We start from the raw sequence: 23114 nt of genomic DNA, 5'->3' as shown, positions 1-23114 counted from the left end.
CGGGCTCGCCGCGCCGCGCCCGCGCCTCCTTAGCCGGGCCACCAAGCGATGCCCGCTGGGCGCCCGCGAAACTTTGTCGGCTCCCGCTGAAGGGCTGCGGCGCCCCCGCGCCCCCGCGCCCCGCTCCGGCCAGGTGAGTTTGCTCCCCGCTCCCGCCGGCGCCCCGGTGGGGTTGGGGTGACTCGGGGCGGGGGCGCTCGTCCGAGGCCGTCCTGGAGGCGACCTCACCGCTCTCGGCAGACGAGGGACTCCGCAGTTCCTTGGGGGGAGGGCTCGGGGTGGGGGGCCCGGCCGGGCGGGGAGACGGCAGCCCCCGAGCGGGGAAGTTGCCCGGTCCGAAGAGTTTCCTGCCCCGACGTGCGGGCTGTTTCCCGGTGCCTCGATTTCCGAAAGAAGCCCGAAAGGAGCAGAGTTGGTATTGTCCGCGGAGGACAGGATCCCCGCCGTTCCGGGCCGGGGGAGGGGGTGCCGATCTAGGGGAGACCCCAAGATGAGAAACAGGCTCCTAACAAAGATGCCCCCTCCCCCCAAACTGTGCAGGCTTGGCACCGGCAGTGAGCGTCTCCCGAGACCCCCCGAGGCTCGACCCCTCCTCACCCCGGCTCTCTAGGAAACCCTCCTTGGACCCTGGAGAAGTTGGGGGGACGGCGGGCTTTTATTGATGTGTTTTTAAGGCTCGCCGCGGTGCGGCCAATAAAAGGTTTATGACATCTGACCGGCAGTGAAGGTATGCGAGCTCCCAATTGCCCAGTATACGGGGAGCAGAGCAGTTTCCTCGTTGCCTGGCAACGCTGCTGATTGACGCGGGACGCAGCCAATCGCCGCTCCCGCAGGTCCCCTTGAAATGTTTTTGACAAGTACAGTAGACGGGAGTGGAGCGCGTGCGTGCGCGCGCGCGCGCGAAGGGGGGTTGCCCGGCCCCTCCAAACTCGAGACTGCCCTGCTCGGCTTGGAGAGGATTTCTTAACTTTTTAAAGTTCACTTCGAACATCTGTTCGAAGCTGGGTCAGTAATGTGTCAGTTATTTGGAAACCTTCTGATAGTGGGCAAGAAACTCGCTTTCCTGCTGCATTTTCTCCGTTGAAAAGCAAATAAGATAACAAAACACAGCAAGTCATATAAAAACAAAAAGAGGGTGTGTGTTTGTGTGTGTGGAATGTAACCAATAGCAAACCGAAAAGTTGTAAGGAGGTCACTAGTGAATAACTATTTGCGTATCTGGTGGAGCAACCTTATTGGCAGCAGATTAAAAATGTTTGCTTAACTGCAGACTCACATGATCCGGATTCTCGCTCGCTCGCTCTCTCTCTTTTTTTCCCCTCTGAAATAGGAGGAAAAAAAGATTTGGCAAATTATGTAGTTAGAGTATAATAATGGAAAACTCCTCAGCTGTGGTTTCTGGGAACTGTTTTTTTTTAAATGGAACTGTAGTGATCAGCAGCTCTTGATACCGTTGCTATGAAAATGCTGGATTTATAGGGCTGCAGTTAGCAGTTGGAGAGCATGGGGGGACAGAAACACAAAGCAGACAGATGATTCAAGGGTAGCGGACCCCTGTCACCCTCTTTTCTCGACAGTGCCATTTTTTTCTAATAAAACCTTACTGCTGGCAATGTTTGTTTAAAACAAAAGAAAACATGGAGTATAGTGTGTTAGTTCCTTTGGGAAGCTACTGACAAATAAGCAAATTGAAAAGAAAGAGCAGCATGTTGTCATAGCAACACTGCAATTAAATTACTTTACTGTCAGCCATGATATAATTTTCCTGTTTGGAAGCTCAGGAGACATAAAACTTTCATCTGGAGCTGAAGTTGACTTCAGTGGCTGGAGTATACGTTCTGCTTTGTACGCTACTGTGTGGATATTCCTGGTTGTCAGAAACCTAGGGTTTTGTGATGGGATCTGGGGAAACTCGGAGAGAGACGAGCCTAGCTTTGATTTGTTCATAAAGAAGGTAAAAACGTTATCACGTTGGTCTCTGTCATAGCCCCAGACCTAAAGATACTGGCTTATTCTTTAAATTGTGTCCTGTACTACTCAGGTTAGGTTCCTTGTTTGACAGAAAGAAATAGTCCCTGTGGCTGAAACTGGAAGTTTTCCCTCCTTGGAGCTGGGCATCTCTCAGGAGCTCCGGAGAGCTTTCTCGAACTGCCTTCTGCCAGCAGGTTCTGTCTGTCTACCTTGTGATAGAGGGAGGGTGCTGCAGTTTTCAGGCACCCTGGGCTGGCCGTTGGGTGCCTCATATTATGCTTTCAAGAATCCCATTCAAGAGCTTCCCCAGCTGAAGTGGCAGTTACTTTTAGCACACTCTCAATGGGCATTGGAGCCTTAGAATGATCATGTCTGCTTTTGTGTTCATTCTTTTTTTCTAGATAGATGGCTTGATCTTCTTACTCAGGGGGAAAAAATAAAACAGACATGCTTCTTAAACCAAGCACATTGTGTGAGCGCTAGAAGCGGACAGTGGGAGACCTCTTTCATTATCTTTACTGTTCTTTCTATCTTACATTGAGTACTCGAGGGTTGAATATGCTTTGTATCTATCGGGGTCATTCTGTTTGTGGACTTGCCACGTCCTCATTTTCTTTTCTCATCAGAAGTTGTACTCCCTGTTCTAGGTCATTGATAAAAATGGGGGTGGCATGGGGGGGTGCAGAATAGAATTCTGTAGCAATTTTTGTTGCATTTGCCTTCCAGTCTGGAAGCTGCCAGTTGCTCTTCTGGCTTTTTTCACCAATTCTAATTTCAGTTAATGGCTCGTCTTCACATTCCCATTGATTTGTGCGGTGCCCGAAGTTACTCGCTTTTTCACTTGGGGTGTAGTGTCCCAATAATTGAATGTACTTTTTCCTCCAGTTCCAACCCACAGACTTCCTTGTTTACCACTCTTTAGATTTGCCAGCTGTGGTTAAAGTTGCAGAGTTTAGGGCCATTGCTTGTAGAGGAAAGATACAGTCAAATATAAAACACTACCAATCAATGCACGCTGTGGTCAGAGTGTTAATTCTGGGGCAGTTGTCATGGTTTTCATGTAGAGACAGCTGAGCTTAATCTGAAACACCTGGCCTTAAACTTACAGGTATTTTTGTCGGGGGGGGGGAAGGGTAGGATAAACTATGAGGACTATAACCCCAAGTGACAGAAGTGGTACATTGCGTTTACTTTGTAGTGTTTGTCGTGAGGCTTGAAAGAATTTTACCTGTGTGTACGTTCATATTTTGAGAAGAAATCGAGGCACCAAGAAATAACTGACAGTGGGGCACGGTGACAATATAACAGTCATGTAAATCTGGGAAGAAAGCTTTGTAGATTTCCCATTCTTTTCATGATGCGTATGCATATTAAAGGTACTGTAAATAGCTCCAGTCTCAGTGTATTTAAGAGGTGACCAAGTCGCCAGGCTGCTTGCACGGTGGACTGCTTTTACTCAGTAGTGCATCTCTGTGTGGTAGAGTGGTGGGTCTGTGTTACCCAGCGTGGGAGCCATGAGATGGTGTTCCCGTGGGGCCGGGGGGTCCATAGAGGCGGCAGGGGTGGGAGGTGGTCTGAAAAGAATTCGGAGGGCATGGCTGCCTCTCTGTTTTGGGTTTCCCCAACTCATCTTTTCTTTGTAATGTGTTTACCAGGAGCCTTCACATAAATGGGTCCAGTCATGCCTCCGAGTAAGAAGCCAGAAAGCTCAGGAATTAGTGTCTCCAGTGGGCTGAGTCAGTGTTACCGGGACAGTGGTTTCTCCAAGGCCCTGCAGGAGGACGATGACCTTGACTTCTCTTTGCCTGACATCCGATTAGAAGAGGGGGCCATGGAAGATGAAGAGCTGACCAATCTGAACTGGCTTCACGAGAGCAAGAACTTGCTGAAGAGCTTCGGGGAGTCGGTCCTCAGGAGTGTCAGCCCTGTCCAGGACCTGGACGATGACACCCCTCCATCCCCTGCCCACTCTGACATGCCCTACGATGCCAGGCAGAACCCCAACTGCAAACCCCCCTACTCCTTTAGCTGCCTCATATTTATGGCCATCGAGGACTCTCCAACCAAGCGCCTGCCAGTAAAGGATATCTACAACTGGATCTTGGAACATTTTCCGTATTTTGCAAATGCACCTACCGGGTGGAAAAACTCAGTGAGACATAATTTGTCTTTGAATAAGTGTTTTAAGAAAGTGGACAAGGAGAGGAGTCAGGTAAGCCCTCTGGGTCTGGAACTCACGTTTTTCTTTTTTAAAATGTGTCATTTCTCCCCATAAAAAAAAGCGTTGAGGGATGTATGTTCACCACACCGAAGTAGCAGTTATAAATGAGTAATTTTATTTCATTCATTTGGTTGCAAAGAACTTCCTTTGCCTTAACCATATTCGTTGGAGAGCGTTTTTGGTGTTCGTGCCGGATTGAGAGTTTCCCACTGTGGTATCTGAGCATGATCACAGTGGTTTGCGCACTTGATTGGTTCTTAGGATTATCCCTCAATGTGGATGGGTCACTTTGGGTTTATAGTACAAACACAGGTCCGTATTCCAAGGACAGCCATTAACCATGAGGTATGTGTATATACATTTGAGGAAAACTGCCACCTGGGACAAGAGAAAAATGGCATTTTTTTTCTTTCTAAGTATTAACTTGGAGAGAGGCAGCCTCTCCAGGATTCTGGAATAAATTGGACAGTAATGGACATTGGGAGGTGACCGAACAGTACACTCCAAGACGAGACAAAGACATGGATTGCCGAGGTGACTCAAAATCAGGGGTACACGTAAGTGGTAACTTCGAAACACCCAGACTATGAAAAATCAGGGTAAGGTTCCCCTTAGAGATGGGCTTCCAAAAGATTGAATTTTGACTGTAAAGCCTTAGTCCAGGTTTCCTGGCCTGCTGAAGTGAGATAGTTTGTATAATATCATTGTAGGAGCCGTAGAAAGAGGATTGACCAGTAGGGCTGGAACGCAAAGCTGTGGTCTGACTTCGGAGTTCCGAGAAGTCACGTAGCCGCAGTTAAAACGTAAGCTGGGAAACGTTCTCTCCACAGAGTTTTCACATTATTACTGTATTTTGCAGCCTGGTTTTTCGGGGTAGCCTGAGGGAACTCTGCTTGTCTTGGGCAGGGAAGAATATGAATCCGGAAGTGGCGATGCCATAGTTCTCCTTGCTGCAACTGGACACGTTTGTCTGCAAATGGTATTCCCCTCGAGTTTATGTTCAGCGTGGGGAGTGGGCGTGCAGGGTTTGAGGAGGGGGGTTGCCTGGAAACACCGGGAGAGACGCGGACACTCAGGATCTTTGCCTCTGCCCGCTGGGGCAGGCGATGCCTAGGTCCAGTGTGCAAATGCGAAGAGTCCCCACGTCCTTATTTTTACCTAACCGTGACAGAGGTGGGGTGCTGCTGCTGTCCCCGGGTGTGCCCCGCTCTCCTTCCTCCCCTCCACCTCGCCGAAGGGGCACGAGGAGACCGACCTCTGGACTTGGCTCCGTTGACTGCTCTACCATCATTCTTTGAACTTAAAGAGGATTCGCTGCGCCCCTCTAAAGAACCAAGTCTGTGCTATTAAAAGTTTCTGTATAGGTGGGTCTTTGTGGTTAGGAGGGGAAAATCTTAGAAAGCAACTTGAGGATTAGAAGATAGTGAAGAAAATGCTGTCCAGGTCCCCCAAAGCCGCATGTCCCCGAGAAAGCAATGAAGAGTGCTTTCAGCTGGGCGTGACCCTGTCCTGCGCGGTACTGCCTGCCTGGCTCTGGGTTTGCCACGACGCAGGAGCTCATGCTCACTCAGAAATGTTCAACGTGGGGCGCCGGGGGGGCTCAGTCAGTGGAGCATCTGCCTTCGGCTCGGGTCATGATCCCAGGGTCCTGGGATCGAGCCCCACCTCCGGCTCCTGGCTCAGCGGGGAGTCCGCTTCTCCCTCTCCCTCTGCCCCTCCCCCTGCTCATGCTCTCTCTCTCTCTCTCTCTCTGTCTCAAATGAATAAATAAAATGTTTAAAAAAAAAAATGTTCAAGGAGAGCAACTCCAAAGTGGGCAGAGAGTTTTGGAGGCATGTTCATCACCCCCCGAGTGACAGGTGTGTTGGGCGGGGCGTGTGTGTTAAGGCACATGAGCAGGAGTGCCATCTCCCCTGTGCGCACCCCCCGCCCCCGCTCTGGGAGTCAGGTGTTCCGGGGTGGCGGTTGTCATTCTGCACAAACACCGATACCGAAGGGAGTGAATGGCTTTGAGGATCTGAGATTGTTAATCTTACGAAACATGGAGTCCTGGCTTCCTGGCCAGGCCGACCTGTATTGACATGTTTCTGATCGAATGCCAGTCGGTGTTGTAGCCGGGAGTTTGTTCCCATCGTTTGTGATTTTGTGAGAACAGAGCCCAGAGTGTGAGTTTTCCCCCTTTTCTCCTCCTTTCTTGGGTTACTCCCAGGTCCTTCCAGGGCACTAGCGCTGGCCCCTGCATTTGGGGTTTCTCCTCTGGCTGGCTGAGTAAAGGGGGAGGCATTCTCCCTGACACTTGGCCCAGTGATAGCCCCTTTGGCTGCATGGGTAAACTTGTTTTTTTTTCCCCGGGGATTTTACTTGGTGGTAGCTCCCACACCGAGGTTGGGCCACAACCCAGTGACCAAGTGCAGCCGAATGTTGGTGAGAAATATGTGTTCGTTGAAGGGGGAGAATGGAAGGCTTGCACGTTGTAGTCACATTTTTTTTCTTCTAAAAAAGTGTGGAACACAGTTTTAAACTTGACATAACTGAGATTGCAGAATCCGGTGTGGTCCTTGTCCCTGCGGGCTTGGAACACGTCCCCTGCTGGACACCTGCCTGCCTGGGATGTGGGAGAGGGATCTTACAAGATTGCCCTGGCAGCACCCGGGCACCTCAAAGCCGTGAGCATTTCGTGGCTCCGCCCTGGAGATTCTCATTCATTCGGTTTGAGGTGGATTGGGGACAATTGGTGGTTCTGATAAGCTCCTTGGGTGTTTCTGACTTGCAGCCAGATTTGAGAATCCGTGAACTAGATGCCCTCTTGGGTTCTTTCCAAAGCTGAGATTTCATCGGGAACATGTCATGAATGAGTAAGTCGGGGAGAATGGACAGTTTTGCTTCCGTTTTCTCTCTCTTTTAACGTTTTATCTCTTATAAGACTTAGGTACGTAAGGACTTAAAAAGGACTGTGAAAGATAGAGTTTTATTTTTATTTTGTAATCCTGGAGAATTTCAAACACATGGAGAGAGAGTAGTGTGGCGAATCCTTATCACCCCCATTGCCCACAACCAGCTCCAATAGTTAACAAGGGTTTGTGACTTCAATCTTTTGAGGCAGATCCTAGATCTCATGTCATTTTTACCTTCCGTGTGCATAAGAAAAATCTCCAGTTTTTACATCACCTCAATTCCACTGTCACCTGAACAAAGTGAACACTTCCTTGGTATCACCTAATACCAGATCCATATTCAGAGATCTCTGAGGATTTATAGAATATTTGATTGAATTAGGATCCAAACGTGGTTTATGCCATGCAGTTGGCTGTTTTCATGAATAGCAACCCTATGCCCCCCCACCCCCTTTTCTGATGCCCTTCCTTGTCAGAGACCCAGCTCTTGTGCTGTGGAGTGCCCCATGTTCTGTTGGCTCCATTTGGATTTCATTTATCATGTTCTTCTATCCCCTTGTATTTTCTATGAAATGGAAGTAAGGCTGGATCAAAAAACCGTTCTGGTTTTTTGTTTCCCCCCAAGAATGCTTTATAGACAGTACTTCTGTGTTCTCACGTCGGGAAGGCTGGTTGGCCCCTCTTGGGGATGCTGAGCGTGAGCTGTCGGTTCACGTGGGATCGGCTGCTACCCAACCTCTGCAAAGTTTCCCACCAGTTTCTCATCTTAGGGATTCCTCTGTGGATGGACTTTTGCCTGAATCCATCACAGTAGAGTTTCATAGTCTGAGAATAAGTTTTATACCCCCTAAATACAATCTCAGTTAAGACTATAAGATGAGCATGTGCTAACCTCTCTGAGTACTTGTAAAGGAGAAGTAAAGTGCAGTTCCGTTTTATAGACTGGATTATAATGGTTCAGGTATGTGTGTTTCTATTTCTGTGCTTTTTCTTTACTTCTGACCAATTTAACAAAAAACGTTGTTGTTGTAAGAAGGTTTATCAAGGAAACACTGTCCAAAAGTATGTTTATTATATCCAGGGCTGAGTGTTTTATTTTTTATTTTTATTCTTTTAGTATTCTCTGTGTGCAACATGGGGCTCGAACCCACGACCCCGAGATGGAGAGTTGCACGCTCTTCCGACTGAGCCAGCCAGGTGCCACCAGGGCTGAGTGCTTTAAATACAGTTTTAGCTTATTAATATGGGCAACTTGTCTTGGTTGAAAGAGGAGTGAATTAGAAACCAGGATACCTGGTTCTAGTTTTAATGCTGGCCCTCATAGAGAAGCAGGAATTTGTAATTGCTGGGTTTCTTAATTGGGGGTCTTTGGATATCAGAGGCTCTGTAGACAGCCTGAAATATCAGAGGCTCTGTAGACAGCCTGAAATTATTGACTGCAAGCCCCGTGATTATGCATGTTGCATTTTCCTGGAGGATCCCAAGATTTTGTTCGTTCGATTTTTAGATTTTTTAATGGAACCTCTGACTCAGGAAAAGTGAAGAGCCTGTATTTTGTAGTAACAGTAGCGGACATAATATGGAAACCTCTTCTTTGAACATTCCATATGCAATATCCCACTTCCTCACTACAATCCTGTGAGGTAGGTCCTGTTTTCCTTCTAAAATAGGTGATGAGTTAAGCTTAGAATGGTTAAGGAACTCGCTGGAGGTCACAAAGCTGGTAAGTAGCAGAATAGGAATTCACCTTCACTCCCTCCAGTTTTGAAGGGCCTTATGCTTAAATTAACCCGGGTGCTTGATTACACCTCAATAGACAGGCTATTGTAGATGATCTCTACGTTCTTCCTCAAAATATTCTATGAAAATGAGTTACAGGGAACTAAAATAACACCAGTAAACCCAGAATTTACTCTGGGAGTGCAGGATAGAGAAAGGTAAATATAGAGAATCTTTTTGTGCTGTGGAGATGGGGCCAGATTCTGTCTTTGTCAGCAAATGGAGAGATGTGGCTTCTGCTCGGAGCCTACCACTGCCCTCTCGCTTCCTGCTTCCAGGATCCGTCCCAGGCCCCCTCCACTGATCAGGCCCAAGTTCAGAGTCCCTTCTCCTCTGCATAGACACTGTTTATACAAGCTCTCCCTCCCAATTCCCAGCCCCCTTGATGTTTTGCTTCTCCATCCTGGTGGATGAGATTCTTTTTCAGAGGCAGTCTGGAAAATGAGGTGGCATCTCTTACGTGGCAGGACACCCCCATATGCACAGTTGCCTCTGATTCTCTCCTCTTGGTGGTGTCAACACCGAGTCAAGAGCATTTCCCTTTCCCGTGATGCTAGTCAGTGTACCCATTTCATCGATGGTCATTTTAGGAAGAAGAGATGACTTCTTTTATTTTGGATGAGGAATGCTCTTTGAAGGACTGTGCAGTCTGGTTTTGATGGGGAAGGTCCGAAAAATCAGGGTAACGTTGGGTGGTGGGGCATGCGGAAAATGTGACGAGGTGTCTAAGTTTCTTCTGAGGCCTCTGGGGCAGGTGAGGATCCTGCTCATCTCTGGGTATGGGCTGCCTCTTGCTCACCAGTGCACACTGCCTAGCATACCGCTTTCTCCTGTCTGTGCTAAATGTAGACTTTGTTACCTCAGAAGGTTGAGACTTTTCCAGGGTCTCCAAGGGGCCTAAAGTAACCCATGCTGTAGGCCCTGGAATAGGGAGTCCTTCATACCAGCATCCAGTAATTCCAGGCAGCCTGAACTGCCCTTGGCCATGCTCTCCCACCAATCCAACCAATTCTGCTTCTTCCCGATTCTTCGAGGTATTAGATGCCTTCGTGGCGGGGGTGGGGGGGGCATTTTTGTTGTCCCAATCTTGCCTGCTCTTCATTGTCTGCTCATTCATTCATTCATTCATTCATTTAAAAGACTTTTTAAAATATCCATTATGGTCGGTTCCTACTCTGCTCAATGACATCCAGTGCTGAAAGGATACAAAATTGAATGTGTGGCCTGTGGTCCAATGAGCCCCCCCCACCCCCCGCCCCCCGCCAAGACTTTCCTCCTAGCTCCTGGAACTTACCAGCAGAAGTCCTTCTTTCCGCCCAGTCTCCTCCTTTTGCTTATCTGTTTCCTATTTCTCACATCATTCTTTTCTGGCCCTTCAGTTTCAAAGATACACTGCTTTTTCAGGTCCTTCCACAGTGACTCCTATTATTGACCTCGCTAGGGATCCCTACAAGTCTTCTAGAAAGCTTGGTTCTTCTGGACTCGAGGGCCCCATTGGTGTCCAGTAGCTCTCCCCATGAACGGTTCAAAAAATGTCGCGTTTTCTTTGGTAGGGCTTCGTGGTACCTGGTGGGTCTGTGGGATGCTGCTTCACTCATGCACTGCCTGGATAGGCAAGCAGCAAGAAACTGCTCTTGGAACCTCCCCCGATGAGCTGAAGTGGCTTTGGGATTTCCCTTTGAAATCACTTTAGCTGCAGGATAATTCTCTGCAGTAAATAATATGGGAAGTTGGCACACTGACCTCCTATTTGAAAGTCATGGGTTTTGCTTCTTTCACAAACAGTGATGGGTTGTTTGGATTAATCTATACTCTCTCACGGAGCCCTTGGTCATCTTAATGCTCTGAAGTTTTGGCAAGATGATGGCAGGTCTTATTTTTATAGAAAATTCCACCATCTTCCCAGTGGACATTTTTGCACTTGAAACAGATGATTATGTATTTTTAAGAGGCCAATGTAATGTTTGTTTTGATGATTCTGTGGTTTATCAGGCAGGTCTTTTGTTTACGGATTTTGGTTTCATGGTCTCCTTAAAGTATCTTACTCCCATTCCCTACTCTTGTCACTTTTAACTTATTTGCCGCTTGTCTTGATGAATACGTCTAACTAGCCCTGTGAGGGTTTTATCTTTTGGCTGCATTTGGTTCAACACGGGCCTGAAGTTACTGTCCGAACTTGCCAAGTTGTTCTGTGGAGTGCCTCCATATGAGTAGGCCATCAATATCTCTTTACCTGTGATTTCAGGGACACCAGGGTCCTCTGCTTATTAGTTTATTCAGTAGAATTATTTGGTAATGTGAAAGGTTAAGTTAAGGTGAGATTTGGTTCTTGCCTTTTAGCAGCTTCCATTGCAGGGAAACAGGAGACATAATAAAAAACGAAAAAGAATAAACCATCAGAAGTATGGGAAGCATGCCAGATCAATAGGTGATAGGTGTCGTTTGAGGTCAGAGAAGCTTCTCTTCCCCAGAATGGGGCATGTGGGTACTCTTCATGGGGGCAGCACTCGACTAAATTCACAAAGCATTCTTCTGGTGTGGGAATGAGCACGGGACCTCCAAGAATGGATTAGTTAGGATGAGGTTTGACTATTTATTCTAGAAAATCCAAACAAGGGTGAATTAAACACGCTACAAGTGGATTGGTCTGTCACATAAAATAAGTCTTGAGGAGTTGGACAGAGACCCACATTCCATCTCTCTTTCTGCTCTGCTGTTCCCAATCACTGCTGGTTTCCATTCTCAGAACCTTCTCGTGGTTGGAGATGGCATCAGCTAGCATGTTCTCCATTTAGGAAGTAGGAAGGGGTGTGCACGGAAGGACCAAAGGGGGTCCCACTGAATTAGCAATTTTAAGGAGCTTTTTCAGAAACCCCACACTCTGCTTTCATCTTACTGGTTATACTCTGGTCACATGGCTGCAAAGCAGGCTAAGAAATGGTGTCTTTTGGCTGGGCCCGCTGCAGTCCCAAGTAAAACATTGGTTCTGTTACTGAGCAAGCGTGGGATTTTCTGTCACAGAGGCCTAGAGGAGATGAATGTTGCTGGACCCAAGGGATGTGTTGGAACCGTGTCAGGAAGAGGAAGGAGAGAGATGGGTGGTCAGGGAGGTTATGTAAATAAGAGTAAGGAGTTGGTGGGAGAGCGAGGATGCCAAGGGGAAAACTTTAAATTGCTCTGGTAACTAAAGCAGAGACGCTGACCCTTTTTTTTTTTTTTTTTAACATGGCAGTTAACCAAGGTTTTGCTTCAAGATATTCTGGTTAAATTGCATTTAAAATTTTCAAAAGCAATAGCTTGATAGAGGTGAAGATGCAGTCTGTGCCAGGTATGATAAGAAGAAAAGCAAGGAAATGTATGGTTGAAGATAGAAAGCAGTGTAAAGTTGTTTTTTCAGTAATAACTTGCCGGTTTGCTGGGTGAGGTTACATCGCCTTCCAAGAAGGGGATGAAGCCTTTGATGTGTGTGCGTGCACGCGCGCTTGTGAACTCAGCAGGAGGCCAGTAAATCCAGGCGGAGAGATTGTGCTGCTTCCCAGGGGAGAGGCTCTCTTGGTGACCCTGCGGGCTCTTCCCCTCGTCCCCACAGGATGGGTGGGGTTCCGCCGTGCTCCCCCTAGGGCTGCGTTCAGGGTTGCCTTCCGTTTACTGGAGCTCCGTCAGGTGCCTCACAGAGGCTGTGTCTGTGCTCCTCTGGGGACGGGACCGAGAAGTGATTTAACTAATGTCATTAGACAGAAAACAGTCCGCCAGCAGAACGTTTGTACACTTTGTTTTTAGAAGAAAAGGCCAAGTCGCGTGAGCGCTACTCTCACCGTGGCTCTTGCGGAGGGCAAAAAGCATCCAGGGTCTCCTGCGGTCAGAGTACAGCAGTGTGGTACGGATCAGCGTCCCGCGAAGTTCTCTCGGAATACTGCATGGAATGCCCAGTTCTTTCCAGCGTCTTCCACAGATGCATGTAAAGTGAGAACCCGCGTTCGTAGCCATGGTTCCGAGACCCTGCAGAAGCCTTAGTCTGCAAAGTAAAAATTAGACTCAGCGTTTTCCAAAAAAAGTAGCTCAGTCCTTTTAGAAGCATTTTTAGCAGTGATCATTCATGCCACACATACATGGGGAGTGCCGGGCACAGTTTTGGGTGCTGCGGATATATAGTGGTGACCTGTGATAGTTACCGGGCTGTTCTAGACTATCCATAGGGCAGGCAGAAGGGAAGGGGGAGGCCCACGTTAAACAGTAGATCCATACATGGTCACATAGGTAATCTATCAGATAGTGATACACACAATGAAGAAAATACAACAGGATAACGTGCTGGAGAGGGGTAGGGGTAGGAGGCTTCCTGGAGGTGCCATGCCTTAAGTGGCAAAGGGGTGCTGCAAAGACGGGAACAGAGAGCACAGCAGGTGCAAAGGCCCTGAGGTGGCAACAGCTTGAAATGTCCAAGGAACAGAAAGAAGGCTAGTAGAAAGCACATTAAAGAGGGAGAATGAGATGTTGTGAAGAGACATCAGGGAGAAGCATGTATCTGGACTGGTTCCGGTGGTGCAGGTTAGAGATGAAAGAAACGATGTTGGCTCAGACCAGGATTGAGGTTTGCAGATGAAGGCTTGTGGGCAAACGAGGGTTGGGAAGTCGGATGGGGGATAGAGCAAAAATTCTGTTTTGACCATGTTAAATTTGAGGTGGCTTTTGAACATCTGAGTGGAGCTGTCAGGTTGGAGGTTTGATATGTGAGTTTCAAGCTCAATAGAGAAGTCAGACCAGAGGTATAAATCTGGGACACATTAGCGCTTAGTTGGTGGAAACTAAAGAGGATTTCTGGATTATCTCTCCATCAGAAAGGAGGAAAAAAAATCAAACCTCTATTTCAGTTCTTACTGAAAATTAGATTTCCATTACTGTTTGGAGAATTCATTTTAGGGTGTATTCAGCACGGGGAATAAAAACAAAAGACGTTCGTATGTAGAGGGAGAAATTCAGAATTATTTCAAAAATAACTTACCTGTATGTATTGTAGTTCCTGCCTGTAGTTTTGCAGGCAGAAAACAAACCTTTGCTTTTTGTAATGAGGTGGTAATTTCTAAATGTGCTCGGGGCCGGTGGTGTCTCCGATATGATGAGAGAAATGCACTCTAGTAAAGATCCCATTTAGCAAAGCCCCCTAACCCATGACTTCCCTGAGTTCCCTGCCATCTGGTCCCTGGCTGGAGAGAGGAATTTTTCTTGTATATGTGTTTCCATAGCAACGAGTTTGCCGTTGATATGGAAAGTAAGCAGTTGCCTTAGCAACGGAGTTGCTGATGTGGTGACTCCCCAGCTTTCAGGGAATGGATAAGCTGACCAAACTAGTTTAGATGCATCGTGTAGGGCACTGGTAATGTAGGATCAGTTCTGCTTTAAAAGAGATCGCAGCCCCTCCGTCTGCCCGAAGGAAGGCTTACCGAGGTAATAAATCAGACAAAAGTAGCTGCTGTCGGTTGAAATAGATTATAAGAGGGATTTCCTGGTGGAGTTTATTTAGTTTCTCTTAAAGGAGAATGTTGTAGTCAGTGCACATTTGGTTGCAAGGAAAGGAAAGCCACCCAGGTTGGCATAAGTAAAAGAGTGTTTGTCCCAAAGATATAATAATCAGTCCCACCGGGCGGGGGGTGAGGTGCAACAGAGCACATCTTGGGTCCGCGGTGATCGGAACTGCTCCCTACATCCCTCAGTGGCCGCATGGGATGCTCATCCCTGCCTTTCTGTGCGGACTTGCTCCAGTCTCTTCTTTGCAGTCTAGTTTCCTCTGTGTGGCTGTTGATTTCTGCTTCTTAACACCATTGGCTTGCTATGGTGGACCTTTGGAGCCAGCCCCCTCGATGTGATGGTCCCCAGGCCCAGTGACATCGACCTTGTCATTTCTGTGCAGTGTCTCTGTCATAGTTCCTAGACACACGGACTTGGTTGTCCTGGGTTAGATGCTCAGGTCCGGTCAAAACAAGGGCAGGGTGTCCTGGATCCAGGCGCTGCTGGGACGCCCCTTCATGTGGGCTTGGGGCTAGGGCTGGGGCTGGGGCTGGAAACATGCCTGCCATGAAAAATTTTTTGGGAAGCCTTCGGTCTTTCAAAAACATTTCAATAATGAAAATAAAAATAAGAGGAGCTTTTGACTATTTTGTACTTTCTGTTTCCCTTTGTGTCTCCTCAGGACACCTGTCCCAGGTGTTGGAGACTAATACACCAGAGAGCTCTGGGACTGTCCCAAGGCTCCCTTCTGCTTCTTTATTGTGGCTGTGATGACTTCATCTTTCTTGCGCTTCGATTCCATAGATTTGGGGCTGGCATTTCCCAAACTAGCAAAGTTTTTCTTGGTGGCTACTTCTTCCTCCCAGCTGCCCTCAACTTGCCTGTAATCACAGGGTTGAGTGATTACCCAAAATTATGAACTCTAGCCCCCTGTTCTAGACAGGAATAAATGTCAGCTATCCAACACAAGTTGTCCTGATTTTCAAGATCAAGAGATTGGGTAATGGTTCTTGCTAACCAGCCCATGTCATCACATTGTGATTTTCAACATGGGGAAGAAATGTAATTACTCTGTGCGGGGACTGGCATAGACATACAGAGAGGTTACCAAACTTGGGTGTAGTGGACTGGGCAGAGATAAAAAGAGACCAGGAAGGTTAAAAGTGGCATTTGCCATTTGCCAAGGGATTGGCCAATGGCCAAGATTACATGGTTTGGAAATCCAAAGGAGAAAATGATTCCCAGCGGTTAGCAGAACCATGGTGGGATTCCTGGAGACGACACAGAATTTCATTAGCTGGACCCTTCAGGAAGGCCAGGAAAACAGGGGCCGATGGCAGGGAGAGGAGGTCACGAGTCACCAGGGTGAGCTTGACGTGTGGGGGAGGGCAGGGGTGTGGGGAATGGGGTGGGAAGTCACATGTGGGAGACCGAGTGTGCCAAATGGGAACTGATATTTTCACAGAGCTTATGGGGGGACTGTTTGGAATTGCGTGAGGCATTTGTACCTATGACCTCATAGCTTTCCAGCAACTGCAAAGTCAATACGAGGTTCTTTTTACAGGTCGGGAAACTGAGGCTCAGAAAGATTCTTCGGCTTGCTAAGATGACATGACCAGATGTTGAACCAAGATTCTTCTTTGCTTTTCCTTTCCCCCTGTTGGCTGAAGCAGAGGGCTCCTGTAGGACAGAGAGGGACAGAGATTTGGGAAAGTAGTTTGAGCTGGACTGTGGGGTTCTTGAGAGCCATGGCCGGGAATCTAGACTTTGCTCTGAAGGCAATGGGGAGCCCTTAGACATTTATGAGCATGGGTGCCAGATACACAAAGGTACAAAGCAGGAGCCTTAGAGGTTTGCACAGCAAGCAGCCCTATGCTCCATGCAGAAGGCCGCAGTGGTCACAGAATGATTTTCTATAGACTTAACTAATGTGGACCAGATTTTTACACAAACCAGAAAAAAAAAAAAAATCCCAGTCTGCAACTATTTTTCATTTAAAGTGTTTCACTCTTTTTTTTTTTTTTTTAATTTAATGGATCCTGTTTTCATTGACCATTGCTTTTATTTGTTGGCGTCACCACTTCGATGAATGTCTTGACCCTTCCAGAATTCATACAGTTCACAGAGAAATGAGTTGAGTGACCCACTCCCTCAACACGGCCCTATGGATTTGGTCATTTTTTGATGGTGGGGTAGATTTTTCCCTCTTGCTGTTTGAGATGGTAACGTCTTTTCCCCTTTGGCATTACAGGGAAGCACAGTAATATTAATGTTTTAGTTCTGTAGGAAAATGGGGCCGAGTAGGTGATTTTACTCATTCTTTTGTTGATTTAACCACACTGAGTTCTTAGAACGTGGAGGACATTGTGCTAGGTGCTGTGGACGTGGGGGAGGCAACACTGGGTCCTTGGGGGACACCTCGGGGTTACCCCTGATGCTTCCCTCTTCCTGAGTCTCATTCCCAGTCAGTTACAAAGATCTCTTGATTCGGCCTCCTCAGTGTCCCTCCGGCTGTCCGCTTCTCTCTGATCTCCACTGCCACTGATCTTCATTGTTGGCTGACGCTTTTCCTCCTCCTACTTACTGTCTCTCCTCCAGTCCATCTGATAGAGTGCTGCCGAGGCTTCAGTACCCAGACACGAATTCTCTCCCAGCCCTTGGGTGGTTCTTGTTACCTCGAGTGGTTTGTCTCAAAGTGTGGCTTTGACCACCAGCCTTAGAATAATCTGGAATGTTTATTAGAAGTGCAGATTTCTGGGCCTTTGCCCATGTTTACTGAGAACTTGTGGTGCTGCTGCCTGGGAATCTGCATTTACGCGAGCCCCCAAGATGATTCTTTTTTACACTGAAATTTGAGAAGCAAGGTTTAGAGGACCCAGTTCAAACCTTTCAGCAGGGTTTATAAGGTTTGCCTTTCAAATACTTTTTATTGTGGCAGATTTCAGGACTGTATCATAATGGACTTCAGAGTCCACTGTGGCTGTCATGGGAGTCGACACATCATGTGTATTATTCACGAGGGACCCATCTTGTTCCATCCTTCCTCCCCTTGCCCCTTCCCACCCTCTTTGCTCGATTATCTTATTTTTATTTATTTTATTTTTTTGAAGATTTATTTATTTGAGAGAGAGAGAGAGCACACACGTGAGTGGGGTAAGGGGCAGAGGGAAAGAATCATGAAGCAAACTGAGCCTCCCAGGCACCCCCTTGCTGGATTATTTTAACGCAAATCCCAGGCACCAAATCATATCATGAGGTCTACAAATATTTCAGAATGTATCTCTAATACATGAGAACTCACAAACACACACATCCCTACAAAACCATTATCACTCCTAAAAACAAATTAACCGTGATTCTTTACTGTCACCTAAAATCCAGTCCATTTTAGAATTTACCTGATTGTTTAAAAAAAAAATTCAGCAGTGGTTTATTCAAATTAGAATCCAAAGCAGGTCCACATATGGCATTTCATTGATGTGTCTCTTAAATCTCTTTTTGATCTGCTCCTTCCTCTTCTTTCCCCCTCACCATTTAAAGGAAGCTGTTTTCCCTTTCATCCTCTTCTCCATCATTATTCTGATGTTCCAGTCTTTTTGCCATATCCCAGGACTCCCTGTGCCCACAAAGGCCATGTGCTCTAATGCTGACTGTCACTTGGGTATGCTGTTCTCTCTGCCCAAAATATTCTTCCTCCTCTTTTCTCCTCCAGATGCTGCATTCTCCGCTTGGACGACCCAGCTGAGCTGCATCTCTGCAGAACCTTCCCAAACCACCCCTTCCCACTGTGGTTTTTGTTCTCCACTTTGCCTATTATTTTGCATTGTGATTATCTCCTTAGTATCTGTGCCTGCCAGATACTAAAGTCCCCCTCCCACTTCTCTCCCCACCCTGAGATGCAGGGCACGGATCACGTGTTAGCCATTTTTGCATCCCTGGGGGCCAGCATGTTGCCTGCCTTGTGGTAGGTACCCTTGAAATATGAGAGAATGGACAAGCCATCAGCCACCAATTCAAGTGTTCATGATAAACGTAGGTTCAGCCTTTTGAAAATACTTGAGTATTTCCGAGTATTTCCTGTTATAATAAGGTTTGTGTACCCTGCATGAGTAGCTTTCTCTAATTAGGAAGAGTACTGCTTTCTAATGTTTTCTCAGTCTGCTGTAAGACTGGGTTTGCCCATATAACTGCCTCCGTCTACCTTCAGTGGCCAACTGTTGTGGCCATCACTACCACCCTCTTGTCCAGAATTAACGAAAGGAAGAGAGTCCTTGCGTTGAATGTGCTGACCAAGGAGTGTTCTACAGTTGGGAGAGAAAGAGGTGGTTCAAGCCATACAACAGAATTGACCCTTGCCCCAGGAAATTCACTTAGTTGTACATAACACCCAATAGTCTGTCACTTTTGTGAGCATGAACATGAGCACAACAGATTTTCTTCCCCGTTGGTGTTCCCTGAACTCTTAGAGATCTCTTTCCTGGGATCCTTAGAGATCTCTTTCCTGGGATCCTAGAAGGCCATGTTGGTTTATAGAAGAATCTGAGGTCCAGAGTGAGTGACGTGCTGAAAACCCCTATATCTGGGTGAAGAGCCCAGGTCTACTGCCTCTTGTCTGATGCTCTTCTCTGCATTATCTTAACTGTTTCACTCATGCTTTGAGATTCCGACTAATTGGAAGTGGACATGAACTTGTGCCATTTACATCGGTTTGTTTTCCTTCATGTGTCTTACTTTGAGTCACTGAGAGTACTAAATTTTCTAAATAAATGGTGTGTCATTTCTGTTCGTGACCTTTGAAAATATGCTCAAAGGTATCACATTTTTTGTTTCATTAACTACTCGGACTACTCTTGAATTTTAGTTTTTGAATGAATCTATGTATGGACACTGTTTTGAGTTACCTGCTAATTCATATTCTAGCCATCGATGAAATCCACACAGATCTTCCCTGGAGAGCAAAGGACCTGATCCTGTTTGTTGATACAGGGATTATGTGTAGGGAATGCAGATTGCCCAGAAGCACTGACCAGGGTAGTCGGAGGACTGTTGGAACATTTTTTACTTGAGGATCTGTCCTGATTAACTCTATATTCATTATCTCTGGGGTTTTTTTGACTTATTTTTTTTTCTAAGATTCATGCATATGCACGAGTGGGGAGAGGGGCAGAGGGAGAGAATCTTTTTTTTTTTTTCCCTTTTAAGATTTTATTTATTTATTTGACAGAGAGAGACACAGCAAGAGAGGGAACACAAGCAGGGGGAGTGGGAGAGGGAGAACCAGGCTTCCTGCTTCCTGCGGGGCTCAATCCCAGGACTGGGATCATGACCTGAGCCGAAGGCAGATGCTTAACGATTGAGCCACCCAGGTGCCTCATAGAGGGAGAGAATCTTAAAGCAGACTCCCCACTGAGCAGGGATCCCGATGTGGGGCTGGATCCCACAATCCTGAGATCATGACCCGAGCCAAAACCAAGAGTTGGACGCTTAACCGTCTGAGCCACCCAGGCACCCCTTGACTTATGTTAAAGGCTTTCCCCCCATCATTGTAGATCAGTTTATATCTAAGGGGGTGGTTTCTCTTAAATAATATTAACAAGCAATAAGGTAATGATACCACTTCTGTATGGTGCCTGAAACTTCCTTATAACTCATTCATTTAACACATGTCGATTGCATGCTTATAAACAGGCTTTGTGCTAAGCATCAGGAAAATGAGGATGATTTCAGTCTAGTGGGAGAGATGAGCGTATAAGAGAGAGACCTACAACATGGCGTACAACATCTATACAAGGTGCTATGGGAGGGCAGGCGAGGGGGGTCTGCCTTTTGGTTTTTGTATGAATCGATGAGCAAGGTTTCTGTTGTACAGAGAGGGTTCATAGGGAGAGAGCTTGGAAAGTGCACAGAGCGCTGAAGTTGAGGCTTAGGGTCTCTGGATTCTAGAGCGAACTTGGTCACTGACCTGTGACTGGGACGAGTGCCTGCTTCTTTCTGAATTTTCAATTTCTCCACCCCGTTCAGTAAACCTTCTCTTGTGGGCCCACTGTGCTTATTCAGTGTGTTTCTTCAGTAATTCATGTGGGAGCTGAGTTGGCTTTGATCCCTGGTTCCTCAACTAGTTGCCACAGAGGACTGGGATTATCCTCCCTAGTCCATGCTGACCATCAGTCACGGGTTCTGATCTGCCTCCGATTGCCCGGGGCCATGTGGTGAGCTGCTGAAGAACGTTTCTGCCCAGCAGCTTGCCCAGCAGTGTCGTAGGGGTTCCGAAAGGATTGGGGGAGGTGTCCGACTGGGGCCCCATCCTCACACTGCTCATTCTGCAGAAGACCTTTCCGTGTGGGAAAATGACACTAGGATGTGTGTGATCTGCAAGCCCGTTCTTGTCCCATAATTAAGATGTATGCAATCAACGTTGACGGGGACTCAGCTGTGCTTAAGTTGGATCTTGTGTCTCCCAGGGGCCAACTGTGTCTCTCGCTCTCCCCTGCGTGTCATAGCCAGCAGTTGGGACTCAGCTCTTGCGAGCGCTCTCCCAGTGTTCCTGGCACCCCAGGATTAGGGGACAGTAGCTCCAAGTATCCTATTCCTGCGGAAATGGGATTCTAGAGCGTGCATGGCCACGCGGGCACCCTTGGCACTCGCGTGCACCTGGCCAGATCTCTTAGGCCGCCATGTCCACAGTGAGCTCTTGGTTTCTTTCTCTGTGTACATTCTCTCTCTCTTTTTTGTGTGTACATTTCTCTTGATGATGATGTCTCCTTTATGAAAATACATTTAATGAACTCCCAGTGAAGTCAGAGGCTGTGAAGGGCACTTGCGACTGGGCTCTTCTCTCCTCCCCAGGTCCCTGCTCCAGACAAGTGGTACCTCTGGACTCTCTGGCCTCCCCGCCTTCTGTTGCAGTAACTGAGTCACTCCTGCCTGTCTCTGGACAAGCCTGCCGTCTGTGCAGGCGTGATTTAATGCCAGATGGTTATTTTCTTAACAGTGATTGAGTTTTATGAAATGTAATCCCAGTTGGTCTTTTTCCCCCCCCCCCCGGTGTAAAATGTTGGGCTTATGCACTTTGAGCCATTTGTTTAGCCTGGAGCTGAGGTTTACCCCAGGTTTGGGGGGGAGCTGTGTTGGTGGCTGTCACCTGGCTGTGGCTGATGGAGGGCCACGCTTACCTCCAGACTTTGGAGACAGCGCAGAGGTTTGTCGATCATCCGTTTGGAAACGGCAGCTCAGTCACATGGTGTCGTTGTTGGATTTCTCATGGTGCTCAGCATTTGCCTGTCTAAGCAAGCGAGCGCTGGGGGTTGAATAGTTTCTCAAAAAAGATAGGTTGGAGCTCCAATCCTTGGTACCTGTGAATGTACCTGTGGCCTTTTTTAAAATAGGGTCTTTGCAGATATAATCAAATCAAGATGAGGGCGTTACTGGATGAGGATGGGCCTTAATTCAGTATAACTGATGTCCTTATAAGATGAGGGGAAGAGGCACAGACCTGCATTCAGGGGAGATGGAAGCGGAGGTTGGGGTGATGTGTCTACAAGCCAAGAAACTCAAGGATTGCTGGCATCCAGCAGAGACTGGGAGAGAGGTGTGGAACACATCCTCTTTCAGAACTTCCAAAGGAACCAGCTCTGCTGACACCTGGATTTTGGACTTCAAGCCAGAACAGGGAGAGGATAAATTTCTGTTGTTCTAAGCCACCAGTCAGTGGCACTTTTTTCTAGCAGCTGTGGGACATGAACACAGCAACGAAAAGAAGCAGCGATGAGTTTCCACCTGCACTAAAGACTAAGGGTAGCGCCCAGCCGCAGGTGCTTAGGAATTATGCAACGGGACTGTGTCCTTTTATAGAGGAGGGCACTGATGCCAGGGTGGTGTGCGGCCACGCAATTGGGGGCTCCAGAAGCCATGTCTCCAGAGCTTAGAACTTCTCTCACTGATAACTGCCTTTTTCAAGTACATTTGAAACCTGACCTTGTTCACGTTAAAGATGCAGCCACCTTCGGGGGCAAGTGGCTTCTTTTCCTCTTCAGTTTTAGATGGTCAATGAGGAGAGCACAGATCTTGTTGACAGAGTGGGGAGGATTTGTTAGGATATTGGTTGTGTTTGCTACACACACTGCAGGTGAACACGGGCAGAGACGACAGGTCCCAAATGGGACCCATTACCCTGGGGCAGTAGCTTATTGGTCATGGCCTTGAACTTGCTTTTCTTCATCCGAAGTGATTTGTAGTAAGTGCCAGCCTACTCCTTTTCTTCCAAGTGAAAGCGTTTTATAAAAAACCCTTGTCACTGTCTCTCAGGTAGAGGTAGTGTGGGGTGATGGAGCAGGGGGAAGGCTTAGCTTTTCTAGCTTTTTTTTTTTAAATTAAGATTTTATTTATTTGAGAGAGAGAGAGAGAGAGAGAGCATAGTGGGAGAGGGAGAGGGAGAAGCAGACTCCTCGCTGAGCAGAGAGCCTGATGCGGGACTCGATCCGAGGACCTGAGCTGAAGGCAGATGCTTAACCAACTGAGCCACCCAGGCGCCCATTAGCTTTTCTAGCTTTATTTGAAAATCTTAAAGCACATCCTCCTATTTTATCTTATTTTTAAAGTTTTAATTAATTTATTTAATCTCTACACCCAACGTGGGACTTGAACTCATGGCCCCCGAGATCAAGAGTCGCATGCTCCTCCAACTGAGCCAGCCAGGTGCCCCACGTCCTCCTATTTTAAACTCATGACACTCATCCCATTTTATC

General features: G+C 47.3%; 1 protein-coding gene across 8 annotated transcripts in view; it reads left to right on the top strand.

Moving 5' to 3' along the window:
* FOXN3 (forkhead box N3) overlaps positions 1–23114 on the top strand; it is a 386804-nt gene that overhangs the window by 166588 nt on the left and 197102 nt on the right. For 7 of the 8 annotated variants that reach the window (XM_032405758.1, XM_032405762.1, XM_032405756.1 and 4 more), the window contains one exon: positions 3627–4183. In XM_032405758.1, the coding sequence (XP_032261649.1) occupies positions 3641–4183 (543 nt within the window). In that variant the 5' untranslated portion in view covers positions 3627–3640. Of the gene's footprint in view, positions 1–37; positions 134–3626; positions 4184–23114 lie in introns of those variants that run through there. The other variant, XM_032405760.1, reaches the window with a different exon arrangement.

The sequence above is a fragment of the Phoca vitulina genome, unplaced genomic scaffold, assembly GCF_004348235.1.
Source record: "Phoca vitulina isolate PV1807 unplaced genomic scaffold, GSC_HSeal_1.0 scaffold7, whole genome shotgun sequence".
Taxonomy (NCBI): Eukaryota; Metazoa; Chordata; class Mammalia; order Carnivora; family Phocidae; genus Phoca; species Phoca vitulina.
This window is presented reverse-complemented; position numbering and strand designations above follow the sequence as displayed.